The 20431-nt window shown below is 38.6% G+C and overlaps 1 protein-coding gene across 1 annotated transcript in view; it reads left to right on the plus strand.

Moving 5' to 3' along the window:
* Positions 1–20431, plus strand: part of LOC140236389 (pecanex-like protein 1) — a 128475-nt gene that overhangs the window by 83438 nt on the left and 24606 nt on the right. The window contains exons 34-35 of the mRNA XM_072316328.1: positions 4712–4790; positions 10216–10490. Of these exons, the coding sequence (XP_072172429.1) occupies positions 4712–4790; positions 10216–10490 (354 nt within the window). The remainder of the gene's footprint in view (positions 1–4711; positions 4791–10215; positions 10491–20431) is intronic.

Genomic DNA, 20431 nt, shown 5'->3' on the forward strand with positions numbered 1-20431 from the left:
TTGCACAGCATATTGTGTCTTTTCTTCCAGCATTGTGGGGTGGTGTGGTTCCACTTAAAAAAAAAAATATATGTTGCAAAGAGATGGACTATTTTAGACCTGGAATAGCATGATTAATCATGTGGTTGAGATTTGCATTCAATTTGATGAAGTGCGATTATATCATAGTTACAGCAATTCATTATCATATTTGTTTTTGTTCTCTATTCTTTTTTTTTTTCTTTTTTTTTTTGGCGGGGAGGAGGTTACTATCTAGTACTTAATTTAACCTGAGAAAAAATACAAAACAACAAAAACAAGAACCTCAGTAAAAATTCCATTAAAGTTATCTCCAAACCTCTACAGGCTAAAATATGCAATTTTCCATGCCAGCAAGGAAGGAAGGTATGCCTGATTTTGCACCTGTTGTTACGAAAGAACTGGGATTACACAAGTTTCTGTTCTGTTTATAGCATGAACACATGCTGGTTGTTTGGCAAGATGCCCTTTATAGATTGATACGAGAACTTGAGTGGTTTGACTAGAAACCTGCATTGCCTCACATGTGTGTCAAACTGGTATCACAGGCGCGCACCCACAATTGCTGCGATGACGACTTTGAGATAGGCATCTCCAACAGAGAGGTCTGTTGCCTAGCAACCGCAGCCAAGTGATGGGGTGATAATATTTGCCGTACCAAAGAATCCCATGTCGATTAGCAGCAGGTCTGCGAGACCTTAACACTGGCAGGATGCAGAACTTTCTGATTTCCAGCCCGCAGCCGTTCCACAATAATGCAAAGCATTCGCCACGTAGATCGGGTTACGCTCTCAAGACTTTAAAGGCACATGCCCCAGATCTGCAGGAGGGCCAATACATGTGAATTTGTTTTGCTTTGTTATTTAAACACCAAGTGAGAAAGGGAAATAGATCTGTGATATATTTCCTCTGTAATATTTTATATACAAATAATATACTTATATGTGTTATGTTCCCTCCACACCCCCCCCCCCCCCTCCCCGATCCTGTATTGGAATTACCCTTTCAATATATTGTCCTTCTTCTTTTGTTTCATTCCTCTTTCTGTGTTGCATATATTTAGTTGTATCAGTGACTTATATCAAATGGTCGGGTGTTTCAGTCTACTTCCCCCTTTGTTTCCTCTTTGAATTCCCTCCAGTTCTCTTTTTAATCTATCAGTCCCATGGAACACAAGGGATAATAAAGACCGAGGTTGTACAGATTTTGGAATATATCATATGGAGTGGAAACGCAAGCGGATTTATCAACATTCCCTTTAAATGCCATGTTCAATTTGGGGTCCCTACCAAGTCTTGGCTACCTAGGGATATGACAAATAGAGTCAGATTTGATTCGGTAAGCCATCTCGTTGACAGAAATTAGAATGTTATGTGCCTAAATGTCAACAGTTTCAAAGAAATGGATACTCGGACAGTGTCCATGATGATATTGAGTATGTGCTTAGTAGGTGTGCAGCAATGAGGTTAGAGAGGATTCCACACTTATATAGTTAAATGTTTAAAAAAAAAGATATAATGACCCATTTTCCAAACAGAAACTTAACTGGTATTTCAACTGTATGCCAGCACTTCTTAGAATTGAACAGTGTCAGTTCGTCCCATTTCATATCATGCCATAGCAACGGATTTTTATTTTATTTTTTCCATGGCCTTCAGTGATCAAAAGCATGTGATAAATTAGTTTGTTATTAAAGCCATACCCAGGAGCGATCATCTCAGTCTGGTTTGGTTATTCACCATTTAGCATGAGAAATTGAAATCAAACTGGCAAAAAAACTTGGTTTGCTCTATTTTTCTTATGGTTAATGATTGTCACCATGTTTTCTAACTTGTGAAGTCAGTTTCCTCCTCTAGTTTTGAGTCATCTCACCTTCACTCTTCTCTAATATGTTGTGTTTTGTTGACTTGATTCAGAAAGATGAGAGGGATCTTCTTCAGTGCTTCTTCCAGGAAGAAACTTATTTTGATGAATCTGATAATCTTTCAGATTATCAAATGAAATGTCATTTTTTATACTACCATCTATTGCATGCTTATTCCCATAGTGTAAGTTCATTGATATCTGTTTTCTTATATGAAAAATCAGCTTTTTCTGTGTATAATCATAATATTTAAAAAAAGGGATCAAATCATATATTAGCAGGAAAGGTCCAAACAAATTATGTAAGAAAAAATGGAAGTTTCATAGTTAAAACCTTTATCCCTGTTTGAGTTGATATATTCAAGAGATTTGGTCATGACTCTGGTTACCCACAAGCTCACAGCCACAAAGAGTTTTTGTTTGTTTTGTTTTTTTGTTATCAGGAATTACAACGTGAGGAAAAAATGAAGTTGTTTACTCTTGAGATATATGTGCCTGTATTTCTTCCCCTACAAGTCAGTGCAGAGACTGTACGTTGTGTGTGTGTCATACATCTTATTCATATCATTCTCAAAAGGTGAGAATATTTTGAGTGCGTGAGGGATTAGTGATGAGCCGTTACTTGTGTGACTCTTGGTGGGGGGAGATCCTACCCCAGCTGTGCATTTCAACAGGACTTCTCTGTGGTATCAGGTGGAAGTGTTAATATGTATGGACAAATGAGCGCTATTACTCAGCACTGATTGATCACTCCCCAAAGACGTACGGGTACTTGGCGATACAGATGGCACCGCTGGTTGAGTTTGCTCAGTCCGTGGTGTGGTGAACGGTAATCTTGAGGCGATGATCAAATTAGGCCCCACTGTCAAGATCACACTCCATGCAGGGTGTACAGGGTCTCTAAGATGCCCCTACCCCCACTCCCCCCAGTCCTACACACACACCCACACACAAACACTAGCAACCCCTCAAGACTAATTCATATGTGCACTTTGCCTGCATGAGTCACTGCGAAAGTTTTACATCTGAGGTATCCCTATCACAAATAATTCAATCAATATCAGTCACCAGTCACACTTACAAAGTATTGGTAAACATGACCATTTTACTTGGTGTCTGGTTTTGTCTAGCATACAAAAGGTGAAGGTGATATACATTCAGAGATGTCTGTTTATCCTTATTTGGCCGAAGTACTGCAGGTTTCATGGAAAAAACCAAATTGTATTACTGTACTACCATGTCTATCACAAAAAAAAGAAAAACAAAAACAAAAGCAAAACATGAAAATACCATTAATTGTATTACTATACATGTCTATTGCAAGAAAGGTCAAAATGCTGGGGATTTTTTTTTTCCCCACCAAAAATACAACTGTTCAGCCCTGAGAATACTGCAATGCTCTTTACAAGGTTGAGATCCCTGTAAATGCATGCAGCTTTTCTCTGCTGAACAATTGAATGTCAGAATTGTATTTTTTTGACTACTTCATGAAAAGGTTTACCATCTCAAAAACTAAGAGAGAAAAAGAGAAAGACAGAGATGGAGACAGCGCGGGGGAAAGTGCCAAGTAGCGCGAGGAAACAAAGAAAAGGTGCCGTTCGCTGTGCTCTGGCCAGTCACCTCAACCTTAAATCAACTTACCAGGTGGAAATGAAACAGGATCAGGATCTAAGCTGGCTTCAGGAAGGTCCCTAATCCTCGCGGCAAGCAGAAATGGGTTAATTTCTGGCCCCCTTCTCCGCTTTAGGTCAGGAGAAAGATGACAGTGAGAGAATGAAAGAAAGAGAGAGAGAGAGAGCAATAGAAAATATTGTAACTGACAAGACCTTTACCCTGAAACTGACAGAAAGGAGACTTTTTCATTGTTGTTAGTGACTGCTGTGGGAAATTTTGATTTATATGTTTGATTGGCACTGGAGAAAAGCTTACGAAGTAATACAGAATTTAATGTAATGTTTTAACTCGTTGAGGACGAGTCCCGAGTATACTCGGACAGGTGTCTATGGGAAATGCGTGTTGTAGCAAAATCAAACCGTCCTCATCGACGGGTTAAAGAAGAGAGTTCTTCCAAAGAAAGTGTGCGTTCCCTATTTTATAACTTTTTAAGGACTTGAATACTTTGCAACTTTGGAACTTTCATGCTGAAGATATTTGGAACTTTGATAAAGTGCATGGAAATACATATTATGAGTCAATGTGAAAGTCATTTGGGGCATAGTGATGATCTATACATTGTTTATATCAGTTTCAACATATATCAGAATGATTTATCAAAGGTGCATAAAAATGTTGAAGATGTAAATATCAGCAAGGCTGTCGTACCGTGTTCATGCATTATTAAAAGAATATGACATGTTTTTTTTTTGTAACTGTTTTATTATGTAATAAATTGCTTATTAAAGGAAGATATATTTGGAAAAGGAAATCATTTCATATTTAAGCTTTTTCATCATAAAAGCATTTCTATTTCTATATTCATGTCCACATACATTTCATCTTTAGCACATAGACACTTTTCAGTGTTATGCTAGCATACTGTGATGTTTAACTCTTGTTATTGTTATAATGACTTGTCCCTACTATTTCTGCTCCTACTGCAAGTGCTGCTACAACAACAACTACCACAATAAGCACTACTGCTACTTGTACTAACTAGTTCTGCTACAACAACTTCCACTACTACTGTAATGTTCCAAAATTAGTTGAACATTTTTCCACATTGCATTTCCATATTGTTGGCAGGGAAGTTGTGTAATTTGGCATTTTTTCTGAAAGAATGTTGCATTACAATGACTTTAAATGAAACATTTTACTCTCTTTATCCCCTCAGGCATGTCTTGGATGAAGGAACAGATGACTACAAGATCATCATGCTAAACAGGAAATACTTGAGCTTCAGAGTCATAAAGGTGAGACAAATGCATGGTTTATGGTGTCCTTGTCAGGCAAGGCATGCATTTAGGTACCATTAGACAAGAAATAAGCACTCATTACAGATTTGAAAAGGGGGAGCGTATTAACCGTTCCATTCCTAAAGTGTTTGAAACTGTTCATTTTTGGAACCTTTTCCTTTAACCCTTTGATTCTGGCAACATTTTGTATTAACCTCCCTAGCTTCTTGGGTTTTTTTTTTATATTAATTTTTCAGATATCTAAATCCTTTATTCGTGAGATTTTCCTCCTTTTTTTTTAGCCTTTCCATTCTCAAGCTTTTGAACTGTTGCACTCCTACAGACTTTGTCTACCATTTGCAGTTCTCAAGGCTTGCTCATTTTCCTGTCAATTTGTCTATGTGTGTGTGTGTCTGTTATGTCAATCCTTTCTTTCACAAAACCTCTTTTTTATTAACCCTTCCATGCTTTGACCTTGTTTGTAAACCCTTAGATTCTCATTAGGGCCTTTAAATTCATCAATTCTTGAAACTTTCCTTTCTCAAACTTTGAATCCAGTCATCCTTATAGAGGTATAGGACTACCTAAAGAATTAACTCTTGAATTCTTCAGAGTCCTTTATCTGAGAGGCCTTACAGAACCCTTACCTTGAACTCTAGAGCTCTCTGCCCACCTTCCAGTTTGCAGAGCTGTTTTCTTCACTCTATCATTCTCAGAAACTTTGAAGACCCTCCAATCATCATTCTTCCTCTTTCTCTAACAGAGTAGTACAGGTATCATATTGTTTTAGAGACCCGTAAAGGTAAACGCAGGTGATTATTAGTATGGCCCTGAGAAAAGGTAGTTAGATTTTAGTTAATGACATGGGGCACCAATAGGAAGCACCAATCTTGAAGCTCTGATGAGCATCAGACCCTATGGAGCTCTTGTTTTCTATGTTTATATAACCATATTGATGGTTCACCAAAGAGTAAGACCACCTGGTAACCCCCAAAACTGGGTTCATTCAAGATATGCAGCGATATAATAGGGCCTACACGCTTCTACAAAATGGCCCCCAGAGTATCATTGTGTAAGCAGTGAATCAAAGCTATGATCTAATAAAGATACGATGATACCTAGAACATTGGCTCATTTCCATTTCTTAGAACAACTGGATAGTAGTCGTCTGAAGTACCCTGGATATTATACTGTAAAAAAAGCAAAAATGACTCAAGGATCTTTCCTCTGCCTATCCGGAAAAACATGGTAGCTTTTCCACCCATTTGAAAGTCATTCACAATGAAAGAGTGTTCAAGACAGAGATGCAAGACATCACACTTTCGTGTCTTCTTCCGTTACTTGATGAGCGTGGCAAATGTGAATAAACTCCATCCCGTAATGAAATGATTTCCTCATATTTCACGTTCGTTCCAGCGGTGTGAGGATCCTTGGAAATGATTTATGATTCATTGGCTTTCCATAATGAATGATTTCTCTCTCCAGAGGAAAAAGGGTGAAAGAGAGAGAGAAAACAGACTTAGTCATATACCACACAACACAAACATAATTTGTGATGAGGATGACTTATTTGTCATAACAATCCTGGAGGGCTTCAGGTCTAATTTTTTCCCTCACCAGTTAGATCTCTAATGAGTTGAGAGAGAAGAAAAAAAAGAGAGAGAGAGAGAAAGTGGTAGCAAGATTCAGGAAGGAAGGCATTTTATGGTATTGTGTTTTAATTCGGTTTGAAGTCAAACGCTACTCCCGCTCATGTTCACGTTGGCTTCGATTGTTTTCTTTTTCAAGGTTAGCCTCTTCAATGTACCTTAAAGCAAGATATCTGTGCAGCATGGAAGTTTGGCGAATTGCATTCGATGCATATAGTGTAGAATAACTTTTATGTGCATTTTAATTTTGCAAATCTTTGCTCTTGCAAAATTCGCCAAATTAAAATGTATGCAAACATTTCTGGTTTTGCAGTAGCTAGTTTTCTACCAGAGGGCCCTGCCATTATTAGTTACCCTGCCCTTCTTGTCACTGTAAAAGAAAGAACAAAGTCAAACAAATAGAACGGTAAATGTTTCATGAGTTTTATCTTTTGTAAAGATGTGAAAAAGCGTGAAAAATTTCCCCGCCAATAAAAGACTTGGAGCAAGACAAATTGTTTAATAAGGATTATTTGTGCAGGAAAGAGGATATGTTATGAAATGGGATGACACGAGCAAAGTTCAGCCCACAGCTGGCAGACTATTAAGACATGTCAATTAAGGAAATATTCTTCATAAACATTATTGGAGTTCATTTCAAGGGGATTGTAATCTTAAAGGAATGGTTCTTAAAGGCTCAAATCGAGTTGACATCAGTGCAAAACTGGGTGAACTTGCATGTATTAAGATATAAAGTGTAGTTCACATCGAGACTCTTTTGATGAAGAACTTCGCACCCACGAGAGTGGTGCCATGGGTATATAAACGCTAATTCCTGAAACCTTGTATGAGGTTCAACTGCAGCAGGTGCCCCCTTCCAGGAACGGGAAGGAATGCGTGAAGTAGACTCGCTCGCGAGCCTTTTCCAACTAGAACGTTAGCGAGGTAAAGCCGACCAGAAAGCTGCCTAGTTGTGATTGTCGCCGATTCTCCACCGCCTGGGAGTGAGTCAGAGATGTATATTGTTTGGCGGCATGCGAACTTGCCGCACTGCAAATAAACCGCCTGAAGGATATTTCGTATGTCTGCCCCCCCCCCCTCGATGTTTCTTACGTCGTAGTTTGAAAAGATTCCCTCAAATCCGCCGTACAACTTATCAGCTTCCATCCCCAATCCTTACATCCTTCCAGACATGCTTTCAACCCTTGACTTTCTGTTTGTATGACTGGAGAACCCACTTTGGCTGCAGATGTTGTGTGATGGTCTTTATCACCTCTTTATCACCTCTGTATTTTATATCAAAGCATCGATTTGTGTGTGTGTGTGTGTTCATTGTTTAAGTGCAGTTGTATGTAGCTGAGCCAATTAATTGTTTGTTTGTTTGTACGTTTGTTTGTTTTTCCTCTGATGCTGTTAAAGTCTGATGTAATGGGGAGAACTTAGTCAAATCAAACTAAGCATTTTTCCTCATAATGTTTTTATGTTGCATAACTTTAACTTAGGTGGTTGACATGATGCCTGGTTAAGGGCCTCTGCACTGACCAGTGGGGATACCCCTGTTCCTCCAATTTCAAACTTCACACAAACTTTGTCAGCAATTGGTTGTTGTTTAACCTCATTACAGCCTTGTGCAAGACTATGACATCAAGAGTACTGTAGTGCTGCAGAGTGAGGGATAGGTGAAGAGCATACAATTGTACCTCATAGATGATGGGGGGAGGGGGCAATGGGGAAAGTAGATACATTTAGTGACACTCTCCAAGAAGCTGGATCCTTGATGACATGCGTGTACACCATATTGTGATATTTCATAGGTAATATCTAAGTTTGCTGTGTGCATAACATCACATGTTATAAAGTGATATGCTGCTGACACAGCATGTGCATGGTTGTCTCATGATTGGGAACCATCAATTTATCTGTCATGATTGAAAACAATTAATGTCAGGTAGCAGACATGATGTGGACTCTATTCCACACCCAGTGTTTACCAACAGACTCTTGTATATTCTTGACCATTGATAAATCGACAGATTTAGTCTGTATGGTTTAATGACCATATATGCCATATACAGTGTATGGAATAGTGAGTCTAATTTTTGCTAATCAGGACTTCCCAAACATTTTGCAAGTGATTAAATTTGCAATTATGGAGTACAGCACCGAACGGAGAAATGTATGTGTGCAAGTCGCATTCCTGTCAGGATCACAGTTAATATTTTCTCGTGTTTTTAAATTCACGAATAGCACCTCACCTGTGAAATTCATGAAAATAAAAACCTTGCAAAATTTTCAGCATATATTTTCTTTAAGTACATCATGGACTCTTCTCCACACCCAACATTTACCAATAGACTCTTGCATATTCGTGACAATCAAAAGATTGACAGATTTAGTCTGTATGGCTAAATTATTAATTGTGGACATCTATTGTCAATTTTGTGTTAATAACAGTAGACCAGAAATGCTCAGCTTTTATCAGGGTTTTCTTGTGTTTCACGTAGGATTACTATAATTTTGTATGTTTGTTTGTCATGTCATGTCATGACTGGCTGTCTCCCCGTGTATGACGTATTGCCTTTTGTGTACATCCATGCCTGTTTGAAGGGTACACCTGTAGATATGTCAGAGAGAGATTGTGTGTGTGTGTGTGTGTGTGTGTGTGGTGCAGTGTTCCACATCAGAAGGGGGACGGGGGAAGGGGGAAGAATTGTCCACTGGGAGCGATCGGAAAGGCGGTGATAACGGTTGGTAGGAAAGGTGAGATTGTGTTTGTTGACGTCCATCGTAGGGAGGGTGGCATGTGACCAAGAGGAGAAGGGGGGTGGGGTTAAGATGAGTCAGAATTATCCCATTTCTGTCATCATGGGGGCAGTTTTATCTCCCTTGTACAAAGAGGAATCACTTAGCAGGTGATTAATCTGATGGCATATTGGCGATCCCAGAGCCTCAACGCATTGTTGATTGTGACCCTGACTTTACTACTCATATTTGCTTTTTGTTCTTTGTTTTGTTTTGTTTTGTTGTGTTTTGTCTTTGTTTTTGTTTGTGTTTGTGTTTTTTTTTTCTTTTGTTATGTGTTCTTTTAGGGTTTTTTTTTTTTGCCAATGCCGGGACTGGAATGACCAAAAAAAAAATGAAAAAATTGACGTAGTGTTCATCACCCAAATAGCTTTTTCTGTAGCCCCCTCTTCTGAAAATAAGTGAAAAGACTAACACAAAGCACATTTTTATTGACTATGCTTTCATTTTCTGAAATGTACTAACAGAGCTGCCAACTAGTACTGATTTTCAGTAATTTCTACTGAAATTGGACAAGAATACTGAAGGTTACAAGCAAATTACTGATTTTAGAAATCATTGTCTGTGATAAATTCTATAACACTGTTAAGGATTACTGATTTTCACTCAAAAAAGGTGCAAATTACTGATTTTCAGCCATCATAGTACTGGAAGGCTTTTACAAAAGTTGGCAGCTCTGTACTAATCCTTTTCTTTCTCTCTTTCTCCTTGCAGAATGCTACATAAAATTGAAATACATCCACACATTCTTTAAAAGTTATGCTTCTAAGAAATAGAAAAGGAGTAGTAAATTAATGTATCACACCTTCATAAGCGGAAGCATTCATCAGGTATACCATGAACATTTAGCCTTAAACCATAGTAATGAGCTCAATTGTACAAGTTTGATTTGAAATTGATGGCCTGTCATAGGCAATTTGATTACTAGTAATTACTTGATTCCACAAAGTGTCCTGCCGTGGCAAAAGTTTAAGGTATTTGATTTCTTCTTTTGTACTGCCCATCTCCTGCAGGTCAACCGTGAGTGCGTCCGCGGCCTCTGGGCTGGACAGCAGCAGGAGCTGGTCTTTCTACGCAACCGTAACCCGGAGCGCGGCAGCATCCAGAACGCCAAGCAGGCCCTGCGCAACATGATCAATTCGTCGTGCGACCAGCCCATCGGCTACCCGATCTACGTCTCGCCGCTGACCACCTCCTACGCGGACAGCAACAAGCAGCTATGCAGCGTCATCGGCCGGCCGCTCAGCTTTGCCTGCATCCGTGAGAACGTCGTCAAGTGCTGGACGAGGTACGGTCAAAGTCACACGTGTCGTAGGAGGCGTGGACGTTTAGAAGATTAGAAAGGTTACTGTAAAACCAGAAATGTTCGCGTGCATAAAGCTTTTGCAAATTTCGCAAGCTGCCAAGATTAGCGAAAATAAAATGCACACAAACTTTTCAGCCTATACACAATGCATTAAATACCAGTCTCCAATTTGCGAAAGTTTCATAGTGTGAAAACAAAACAAAAACGTTGACTCCATTGTGCGAAAGTTTCATGCTGTGAATGTTTCTGGTTTTACATTAATATGTAATTTTCATCTTCGAACACTCAGCAATAGTGGATGTTGGTGAAGAAGTGAGATAGGTTTGTGTATGATCATGTTAAAACTGTCTTTGATAATAAAATGATGTTGTGCCTTTGTGCCTTCTCTGCAGTTTGCACATAGAATGCTCATGCTGACTTTCAGCCTGGGTTATTTTTCTATTTGAAAATGAAAGCAAGGAGTTGAGTGTGATGACTTTGTAGAGTTTAGGGCTTGATTTTACATGAATGTTGTGGACTTTTATGCCTTAACTCTCCGAGCTCTGAATCATCTTAATCAGCCATCTTAGAGGAGTAAATGCCTTGTGAAATTAGTGATGGAGCTGGGGTTTTGTAATTTTGGAGAGAAAACTTGCGACCATGTTGACAGAAGAGATAACCTTCATAGATCATCTCAGATCCATGTGAAGCTGATTTTAATTTGCTTCGATATCCCCCATCGATCTGCCTAAGCTGAGATGCAGCCTTCTCAACATACTGAAATAAACTTTCCGGGATATATCATTATGCCTTTTAAAGTAGCATGTAATTCCCATCATCATGTAAAGGATTCAAATGTTTGATTGCACTGTGGAGATTGTCAGTAATCACAACTGATTTAAGACTAGACAGGCATCATGTTCATGCAGGTTGCAGGTTTTACCTGCGTATCTGCAGCGCTCATGTACTAGTACTGTAAAAGCAGACATTTTAGTGCGATCAAATCTTAATGCTAAGAAGGGAAACATGAAATTGCAGAATGCAATGGATGCTCTGGTCTGAAATCAAACTTGTGAACCATCCATTTTCCTCTTAAAGCCATAATGGAAATGATAAGTCGTATTCTTTAGTCATAAGTGTTCAAGAGCAAGGTTATATAGTAGTCTTGAGGCCAAAGTGTACAGAGGAATAGTCCAGTCCGACCTTCATAAGAAGGGGGAAAAAAGTGGAAATTTATACAGGAAGTGGAATTTTAAAATTCCCTGACATACGTTAGCATTACTCATCATTTGTCGATGATGTTTGCATGGTAAATTGTCCGATATAGATCAGCAGACAAAGGCCAAGAAAGGTTCTTGTTGAGGAGTCTAAGATAACATCTCTGTTTATGAAGTTGACCTTACATACAAGATACAAAATTGCCTGACTTGACAGATTCCACACCACTCCTTTTATTGTACCCCAGTGTCTTGTGGTCACTGGTCACTCAGACAAAAGTTCCAGGATGCACCTATGGGGATTTCCCCCCTCTAATGAATTCCAATCCCTCATTCATTGTGAACTTTAAGAAACAACATATATCTAGATCTCAACTTTCCTTATTTGGAAGATTTTTTTTTTGTTTTTGTTTTTAATGACCGTAAAAAATCTTTTATAGGATGATTCATGTACTGGTGCTGTTGATGATGTGGTTATTCCCAGATGAAGTATTTCTGTTCCATCTCATCAGATTTGATTATCATTTGAACTCATTTGTCTAGTTGGACACTTCCTGGTATTATTTACTCCTGACTATGAAGCCCACTAACAAGGGTCATGGCGGACGGTCATACTCCAAGACCCAGCTGTAATACTGTATACGTGATATATATTTCATGGCAGTTTTATTCAGCAAGTCGACTAATGTTTGCGAAAATTAACAACGCTCCGATGTGTCGTTTCCCATCACAAGAATACAATTTATCATCTTCAAGGTTGTAAACCACTGTGTTTCCTGAGAGGAATGATATTGCATCTTATTCTACCTCAGTGGCTTATAGTATAAATTGAAGCACTTGTGAAATTATTTCAAAATTGTTAAGTCCCAATATACATGCACAAAGAAAATATTGTATATTAAAGTGAAATATATGCTGTATAGAGTATAAGAACTATTCAAACCATGTGTTTGGGCAAGTGTGTTATATCGCTGACAGTTAGTACATGTCTTACAGGGACATGCTATACCAACTTTAAAGTGATGATAGTGAATATATCAACTTTAATTCAAGTTCAGTTAATTCTATAATTCTTTAATAAAGTTGTATATAACAAATGCAGTGCAAAATCTTTAATTTGCACAATGACTTATCTTGAATTGTGCCAGAGATTATGTGTGCTTTCAAGAAATGTACATTGTATGTTCACCTTTCCAACAACTTCATCATTTAAGAGGGGTGGGGATTTCATCATTTGGTAGTGGCAGAGACGGAATGGTCTCATGTTGCTGTTTTAAGTGCACAAACAACAAGATTTCACCACAATCACTCATGATCCTTGAATTTACCAGCATCACCTTGAGGAACAGAGTCGTGAATGTGTCAGGCAGATAGAAAGAGGATGGGGAGTGGGGCTTCCCTCCCCACATAAAAATTGAGTCACCAACCTGGATTAACCCAGATATGAATAGGGCTCTCCGGCTTGATAGGTGATGTGAGTGGCATAAAGATTGAGAGACAAAAGTCAAGGTGGGCTGACAGGACGACGCAAATCGCTCGAAAAAAACTCCCGCATGTGTCGCTCGCTGGGCGAAGAGATTGGAATAGTTAGTGAGGCACATCTTCTCCGGCAGCATTTACGCATCTTGAAACAAAATCCAGTCGCAGCTGCAGACAGGTGAATATAGGCTGTGTGGCGACGGAGACCCAATCACAGCAACCCCATCTCAGACAGAGATGGGATTTAGGGGGATCGCTCGGTGCTCTAAGACCCGAATGTAGTTGCGGGATTTCGTGGGGCTTAGCTCTGCTCCCGAGCACTCAATATCATTGGCTGAGTGCGATGTGAGTAAGCCATCTTTGGCTCTTCATTTGGGTCTTTGGTTACCACGACAATGGCGGGCTGACTTTGTGGTGTTAATTAGCAGTGGATTTGAGAAGAAAAGTGAAGTCATGTGGAAGGAGGTGAAAAGTGTGGAAAGTGGAGGAATTAATCCCATTTTTTTGAGAGGATGCCTTTCAATTACAGCCAAGCCTGTGACTTTTATGCGATGATTAACGTAAGCTAGAGGCTCAGGTTCATTTTGTGTGTTTCCTTTAAAAAATTACGATAAAAGTGGGCTAATGAATAATGGCATGTATGTCATTATTACTTGGTTTAAATCATTTCACTTCCAGTAGAGTCTTTTATTTCAGTCATGGGAGAAAGTTTTCTAGACAACTACCAAATCAAGAACTTCTGATAAGAAGGAGGATCAAACTGATTCATCTTCATACTTGCTGCTAAGTCCTCCCCCCATATCCTTTTATGACTGCTTTTATATCTTGTCAGTAGAATGCTACCATGTTCTCGTGTCTTAATCATTTCAGTGTATGCTAAATATGTTTGTTATGTTCAAATCACACTAGGATACACGCAAAGAAGAGGATAACATTGAGTAATGTAAAAGGACAGCAGATTGATGAAAGAAAATTTAGGGCAAGTGTAAGAAAGTTTTGACCAGATGGAATTATAAATCCACCTGTGACTGACGTACCATCCGCACCTTACACTCCTATACTCAATGTGCTGCATTTGTATTCTTTGTGGCTGTAGTCAAGATATATCAAGAGTGCTTCGTTATGACTCATCGTTCAAGCTAAAGGAAATTGATTTCCATCACACTAATTCTGGAAATGGAAAAAAAAAGTCATAACCCACTAATTAAGTGTAGCAAACCTGGGTGAATTTCACTACTTAAACATTACAGATCATGAGAAAAAGACATTTACATTGATTATTAATTGGAAGCCATATCCAATGACATGACTGACCATTGAAAGTAGTGTTAGTAACATTCTTAGAATGGGTCTAATGTGTCTCAAACTTTTCCTTATCCTTCTGCTCTGATTTGACTGATGTAAGCAACTTGTTGTGTAGTCAAAAACAAAGTCATATGCTCATCATATTCAGGTCATGTATGCTTTTTTTCATACAACATGTGACTTGTGTGCAAAGTCATAACAGGTGCACGAGATTCTGTGATAAACTGTTTTCAAGGGGCTACTATGGAAACATGATCCCGACATGCTGACACGGTTCTTATTAACCCACAAAGTGTCTCAAGTGAGATGGTGTGGTAGATCTGCACTGAGGTGACATCACTACTCACCCTGTGGGATCGAGTGGGTTAAATCCAGATGAAGTGAAACTGGGCTGATTGGATGATGAGATGTTGTCCCCCCTGTGGCGATGATGTCTTGCCCCTGTATTGAACAAAGATGTTGTTCAGCTTTATACTTGTCATCCTTTGGAGTGACAGCCAGCACGGTGTTTTCGCACGAGACCTGCACCATGTGGGACAGGGATGCAGTTGTCATGGCAATGAGTAAAAACACCTGCAGCTGATTGGTTGGTGGCTAGCTCTTGGCCTGCTACATGTACATGTACTTGTATATTGCCCAGATGAATATCACATGTTTTTTGTTTATTTGTGGTTAGTTTTTTGTTGTTGTTGCATGTGTGTATGAGTGTGTTGTCGTCACTTTTAATATTCCCTTAGTTGAAAACATTGGGGAAAAGCATCATTGATTGAAAAAAAAATGAAAATGAAGAGATGGAATCCATGTGAAAGTAAAAATACTGCCGGAATTTGTTATTACACAAATCAAATGCACAAGTGGAACTGGTTATGGCCTAATGAAAGAAGTGATCTGTAATTGAATACCATGAGCATCGGTGTCTGTAGCTGAAATGGAAAAGAAAAGTAAATGAAATCAACTTTTGCAGTGTAACTCAAGTTTTCATCGCCCTATTTTTAGAGAGAAACTCTTTTTCCCCCCAACAAAACATCGAACTCCTAAAACCCTGCAGCTTTCCCCGCCTTGCACGTGGACTTGATTTTGTCGGCAAGGTTGTTGCCTGAAACTCACCCCGGCTTGAGGCCCTGATACGGTAGCTCCTCGACAGGAATCGCGGAGGGTTGAGAAGATGAATCACAAATTACGGCCGTGATTAGCTTTCAGTCTGTCCGTTCCTGGCGGGACTCGCGTTTGATTGTGTGCACGCGGCGGTTTTCCCCGAAACGGTGTTTCAAGTTTCAAGTTTGCCCGGCCCGCTCCCCCCAAAAGATGTTTTGCAGACTTTAAGAAACTTTGGGGCAGGATCTCGAGTTTGGAGCGCAGAGTGGTGACACAGTCTGACAGAAACGACTTCCAGATGGAAATATGGTGTGGGAGACAAAAACAAGTCAGAAATTATGGAATGTGAGACAGAAAATGACTGCAGTGTTCTTAGATTTCTTGTTTTCCTTTTGAACGTTTAGAGGTAAAAAAAAAAAAACCTCCCCACCTTTCCTAGCGGCACATCACCAAGGGACACAGAAAAATAAATATTTGTCCTTTGGTAACTTGATCGGGTAGAAAACCAGTAAAACTGATATGTCAAGATACATTTAATTGCAATTTGAGTGCAGGTACTTAAGAAACTAAATAAAAATAATTCATGACTGGGACTTCTTAGACATATATATGCCATGCCCCAAGAATATGAAAAAATTTGTAAAGTCCTTTCTTAACTCATTTTGTGTGATATACTGCAAATCTTTTGTTCTAGAAGATTCTGTATGTGCCATATATTTCATGAATTCGATATTCATTAATTGGTACTTGCAAGACAATTTTGTGAGTGGTTGAAGTTAAAAGTCAAGGACCGCAGTGACAGAATGAGCATTTAAATCATGTCACTTTTTACTAGAGAAATATCAGTATTTACCCACCTTAGAGACAATGTGGACCTTAGAGACAATTTGGTTTACGAAATTGATGGATAAAACCAAAACCATTGTGAAGTACAACATGTATAAAGTAGCTGACAGGCCAAACTCTTGACCGAACCCTTGGTCCAATTTACTAGTCTCATGAAGCTAGGATCTTGTCATCTTTCCTGCCTGATGTTGATATGGTTAATCATGCTGCTGTCTCTGTATACAAGCTGTACTTGAAACTTTAGTGTCATAAAGATTGATGTATATTTGCAAGCAGAGTACCGAGTTTATCTTCGGTTTCTATAAGAAGAAATACAGAAGAGATATTAATCAGTGGGTGCGACTGCTCCTGTATATGATGCAAAACTGACTTACTCATAATTGATAGACAAAGAGCTCGAAAGGGTTGTATCTGGTATTGAGAAATGTGGTGATCTCAGGGTAAGAGGAATATTTTTCTATTCCTGCACCCAAAACAGCAGCAGAAACTCTTCTGAATTGTTGTACAGTACCACAAGGATCAACATTCTGTTTTATAAAAGAAATAAGGCTTCATCATATGTTAAGGCATTAGTGAGCACTATTCATGACACGTAACTTTAACACAAACATGCATAGCCTTTGCAGCACTGCTCATAGAGGTTATGGTAAATGACCTAAGTTAATGATTATTCATCATTCAAGCTAGCAGAATGTCAAACCTTTCTGTAGTGCTGATTGAATGTTGATTGCTTGTGGTTGGATAATTTTTTTTAAAGATATCATGTCTAATAATTGACATATATCGTAATTGTGAATGCATTACCATTAATACACAAACTGTACTTAGTCTTTGTGTAATCTACCTGTAGTAAATCAAAAAACTTCAGGCTTTCCTCAAAAGGGATTTTTTTAAAATGATACATTAAAAAAAAAATCAAAATCAGCTTGACCAAAAGTTATAATTTCAACAAGTTCCTTGTTTTATGGTAGGCTAGCCCACAAGAGAAATCAACAAAATGTGTGAAACGTATTAATACATTTATATATCTGAATGTACAATTTTATGAGCACCTTCCTTGTAGAATCCTGATTAGATGCAGATGGGTGGTCAGTGGTCAATAACAGACATGTCCCACGAGTGTGAGGGCACCACACTTCCCCTGGGAGAACAAACACTGACTGGGTCCCTGTTGTTCTGTACTCTCAAATATGAAAGACAGGAGGTTGTTTTGACCAGCCTTCTCATAGACTGCCTTTCCCCTCAGGTCCTGTTATGAACTTAGGTGCTTATTGTTACCAAGACTGCAGTTTGCCAAACTTCTTGATTTTTCAGGAATGCTGGTCTGGATTTTCTTCCATCCACTCAAATCTGTTACATTTGTAAATTGCTTGATAAGTACTTCCTGTCACTTAAAGATTGTTTATAGCACAAATGTATGCGGTGTTATTTGAATGATAACACTTTTAATTGGCATATTAAAAAAAAACAAAAAACAAGTGATGTTTACAGGTATGTGAAATTCAATTGTTCTACTCATGTATGTTGCCCTCAAACTGGGATCTGGATGACAGAAAAAGTTCTTTTTTTATGCCTCCGCAACGAAGTGGCCGGAGGCATTATGTTTTCGGGTCGTCCGTCCGTCCGTACGTCCGTACGTCCGTACGTCCGTCCGTCCCGTTTTGTTTTTGTCGATATCTCAAGAACTGTGTGGTGGTTTTACATCAAACTTGGTATGAGGGTATATCCATGGGGGATAATACTTTGTTTGAATTTTAGGGTCACAGGGTCAAAGGTCAAAGGTCACAGGTTATTTTGTGAAAAAAAAATTGAAATTTCATGTTTTTCTCCATATCTCGCAAATGGTTCAAGGTATCTTCATGGAACTTAGTATATATGCTTGTACCGATGGGCAGTGATTATCTAGGGAAGTTGGGGGTCATGGGTCAAAGGTCAGGGGGTCAAAGGTCAAGGTCAACTCCTCAAAATATCACTACTTTCCTTAAAATGCAATATGCCTGAAGGTTTGTTTTTTTTTTTTAACTTGATGTATGGCATGTATTACCCATTATATATTTTTGGGGAAGTTTCTTGCCAAAAGGTCAAAGGTCAAAAGGTAAAAGGTCAAGTGCAAAAAAGGTCATTTATGCATGTTCTACCTAACAGTGATTCTCTGTGGAACTGTGAGGTCAAAGGTCAAAGGCCAGGTTTAGATAATACTATTTTACCATTTGATACTGAAATTATACTTTTTCTCAATACCTTGAAAATTACTCAATGCATTAACTTATAAAAGGGTCAAAAGTCAAGTAAAAATCATCAGTTCCCCCAAATACCTGCACTCTGACGTTTTAATCATTCATCCAATTAAACCTAGTTCTAAGAAAGTGAACATTCAGCACATTTGTGTCAAACCTGTCATTTTAATATTTTGCCAATTGTGTTAAACTTTCATCACACATTGTCAAGACATTGTACTATAGACCTATTAGGAGAACCATGCATTATGGCGGAGGCATACACCAGTCGCCGTAGCGACATTTCTAGTTTTTCCAGTTGACAATAAAGAGTTTAGCGTAAAAAATGATTGGTATTGATTGTATGCATTTTACAAGAGGCTGCCAAAAAGTTGTGTAGCAATGAAAGAGCATGTAAGGAACAATTATGTGCAACCTTTAACTTCTTAGAATGACCGTCTTCTTGCTGGGATATTCAGTGCCTGGAGAGAATGGGAGGAAAAAACAGCGGTATCAATTTGGCGATTGACCGCCAGACCACCCCTGCCAGTCACTGTGTCTGTGATTTGTTTATTCAAAATTTAATACTTCCACCTCACCTGCAAGATGTTTCAAAATAGAAACGAAGCACATCTTTGAAAGTCGGTGTCGCCTTATCAGAGGAAGAGACATTTGCCATATTTGGAGTAAGGAGCAGCAAATAGAGTGAAGAGTATACGGCCCCATGGAGAGTCTAGCTAGAATTGACAAAGTTCAAGGCTTAGAAAGTGATAAAAGTATTTTCTTTTTTGTTCGTAATCGTGTTGTTTTGTTCAAAAAATATGACACTTTTGGAGGATGATGACTTTGCCATATTTCAAGGAACTGAGCCGCTTTGAAAGGATATTGGCTTTGGGGCACACTTTTTATGCCCTGCCTATAAGACGTAGAAATCCTCTTACTCTGTAACTGCTGACAATACAGAGATCTTAAAGTGCTGAAGTAGCAGCCGAGTTCAGTATTTTTAGGCCTGATTAGGTTACCCAAATGACTGATATCCTTCACCAAGACATAGACATATATGAGGGTCTCAATGTTACTGTTTTGACTGCAGCTGGACAGAAATGTCTGAGCTATGTAGCCACAAATAGCTGTAAACTGAACATTGATAATTTATGCTGATATTGCTGGTATACCTAACTTCATATGGACATATTTCAGGTTGGCTATTTGGAGCTTCAATGCTGCATGATTTGTTCTCGATATGATGTTTCCTTCTGATTCAAGTGAAATCCACACAAGACCAGCAACCTACCTGTATATGATAATGAACAAGTGACATCAGATGATTAATAGCATTTAAACCAAAATGCATCATGGGAAATCAAGACAAAAAAAAAAAACAAATTATAAAAGAATCCTTTAAAAATCTCCCTTCTCAAAGTGATGTGATTGCATCTGTTTAATGTAAAGGAGAGTTCAAATTTTTACAGTATTGTGTATATCACTCTATATGAATTATAGTATCCTCAGCTGTTAGGAGGCTATAGTTTGTGACGTGTATGTTGTGTTTCAATTATCATCCTAAGTTCACATCTTACATGAAGGATTATTTGACACAAAAGTATTTGAAAGTCATATCTAAAAAGTCAGAAAGTTTTAATGGAATATTGGAAATGTGCTGTTTTGTACATCTTCTTGTTTTTCTCTGTCAAAATGTGTTCAGTCTTTACAATAATTTTACAAGAGATATCTAAATAGAGACTCTCAGTATAATATGAAATGTCATTGAAATTTCCACACACAA

Source organism: Diadema setosum, chromosome 1, assembly GCF_964275005.1.
Source record: "Diadema setosum chromosome 1, eeDiaSeto1, whole genome shotgun sequence".
In the NCBI taxonomy this organism is placed as follows: domain Eukaryota; kingdom Metazoa; phylum Echinodermata; class Echinoidea; order Diadematoida; family Diadematidae; genus Diadema; species Diadema setosum.